A 1,238-nucleotide genomic window follows, 5' to 3' on the forward strand; every position below is an offset into this window, starting at 1 on the left:
TTCCCCTTGATCAATGTACTCATGGTCAGGCTCTTCACCATCTGAGTCTACAACAACAGTATCATGATCTTCAGGAGTAACACTTTGCTCCTCCTCATTTTCCTGTCCTCCATGTGAGGATGAAGGACCAGCTTCATCATCTTCTACACATGCTCTCTTTGCTTCTTTAGTTGTTGCCTCTGTTGGCTCCAATTTTCTCTTTGCAGAACCAGCACTAGAAGGTCCTGCAACTTCCTGCGAGCTCAGTGGTGATACAAGGGCAATAGCTTGTGAGACCAAAGCATCAGCTGATACCTCTTGAGTGTCCTGCCTAGCATGCTGTGCAGGAGATGCTGGCACTGCAGATACAATTGGCACTACAATAGAAGTGCTGGCTGTTCCCGACTGGCCACCTGATGAAGACTGACTTGCCAAAGTGGACTGAGCAGTCCCTGTCGATGAGGCAGCAGCAGCAGTCTGAAGATGACCTGATGACTTGGTCATCTGAACAGTTGGACCACTAGATGTAGGCTGAGAGGCTGGAGATGATTCTGCAATTGCAGATGACTGTGATACTGAAGATGACTGACTGGCCAAAGTGGACTGTGAAGCAGAAGGCTGTGTTGACTGGGAGGAAGGTGTGGATGGTAGGGCAACAGCTGGAGCCACTGGAGTGGTTAGAGAGGCAGAGGCTGGAGTAGGTGATACAGTAGCAGTTAATGTGCTAGTCATTGTGGTGGCAGCAGGGGTTGTAGTGGCTGTTGTCAGCAAGGTTGGTGCAGAAATGGCAGGAGTTGGAGTAACTGTGGCCTGGGGGAGAGTCACAGTGGAAGAAACCATACCATCACTATGAGTTTCTAGTGGCGATACAACAACCACTGTTGATCCCTGGGGAGGAGCAGAACCTCCAGAAGGAGGAGCCATGGTCGAATACTTGCAGTGGGAATGGCTCGGGATGGTGGAACAACTTGAGTTGCTGTCTGGGACCGGTGAGGCTGAAGGGGCAACTGGGGCATTCATTGGTTTTATGTTGGCTGTTGGAGGAGGCTCAAAGCCTGTTTTTCTGAAGGCACTCCACTTGTTGATGGTTTAGAAGTCTGAAATGCATATAAAATTATATTAATATTTTGGTAACACATGAAGCTGTAGGATACATGCTCAGCAGACTTGGATTAACCCATGTGACAGTGGGCATGTACAGTTGCCTCGCACTTTGGGCCACATCCCACTAGCACAGTGAGTCTTATACAAGCTGCCCA

General features: G+C 49.2%; 1 protein-coding gene across 1 annotated transcript in view; it reads right to left on the bottom strand.

Moving 5' to 3' along the window:
• Positions 1–1,238, bottom strand: part of LOC119585139 (nucleoprotein TPR-like) — a gene marked incomplete at its 3' end in the record, with an annotated part of 21,357 nt that overhangs the window by 5,229 nt on the left and 14,890 nt on the right. Inside the window, 1 exon segment of the mRNA XM_037933768.1 lies at positions 1–1,076. Within this exon segment, the coding sequence (XP_037789696.1) occupies positions 1–999 (999 nt within the window).

Source organism: Penaeus monodon, chromosome 19 (genome assembly GCF_015228065.2).
Source record: "Penaeus monodon isolate SGIC_2016 chromosome 19, NSTDA_Pmon_1, whole genome shotgun sequence".
NCBI lineage: Eukaryota > Metazoa > Arthropoda > Malacostraca > Decapoda > Penaeidae > Penaeus > Penaeus monodon.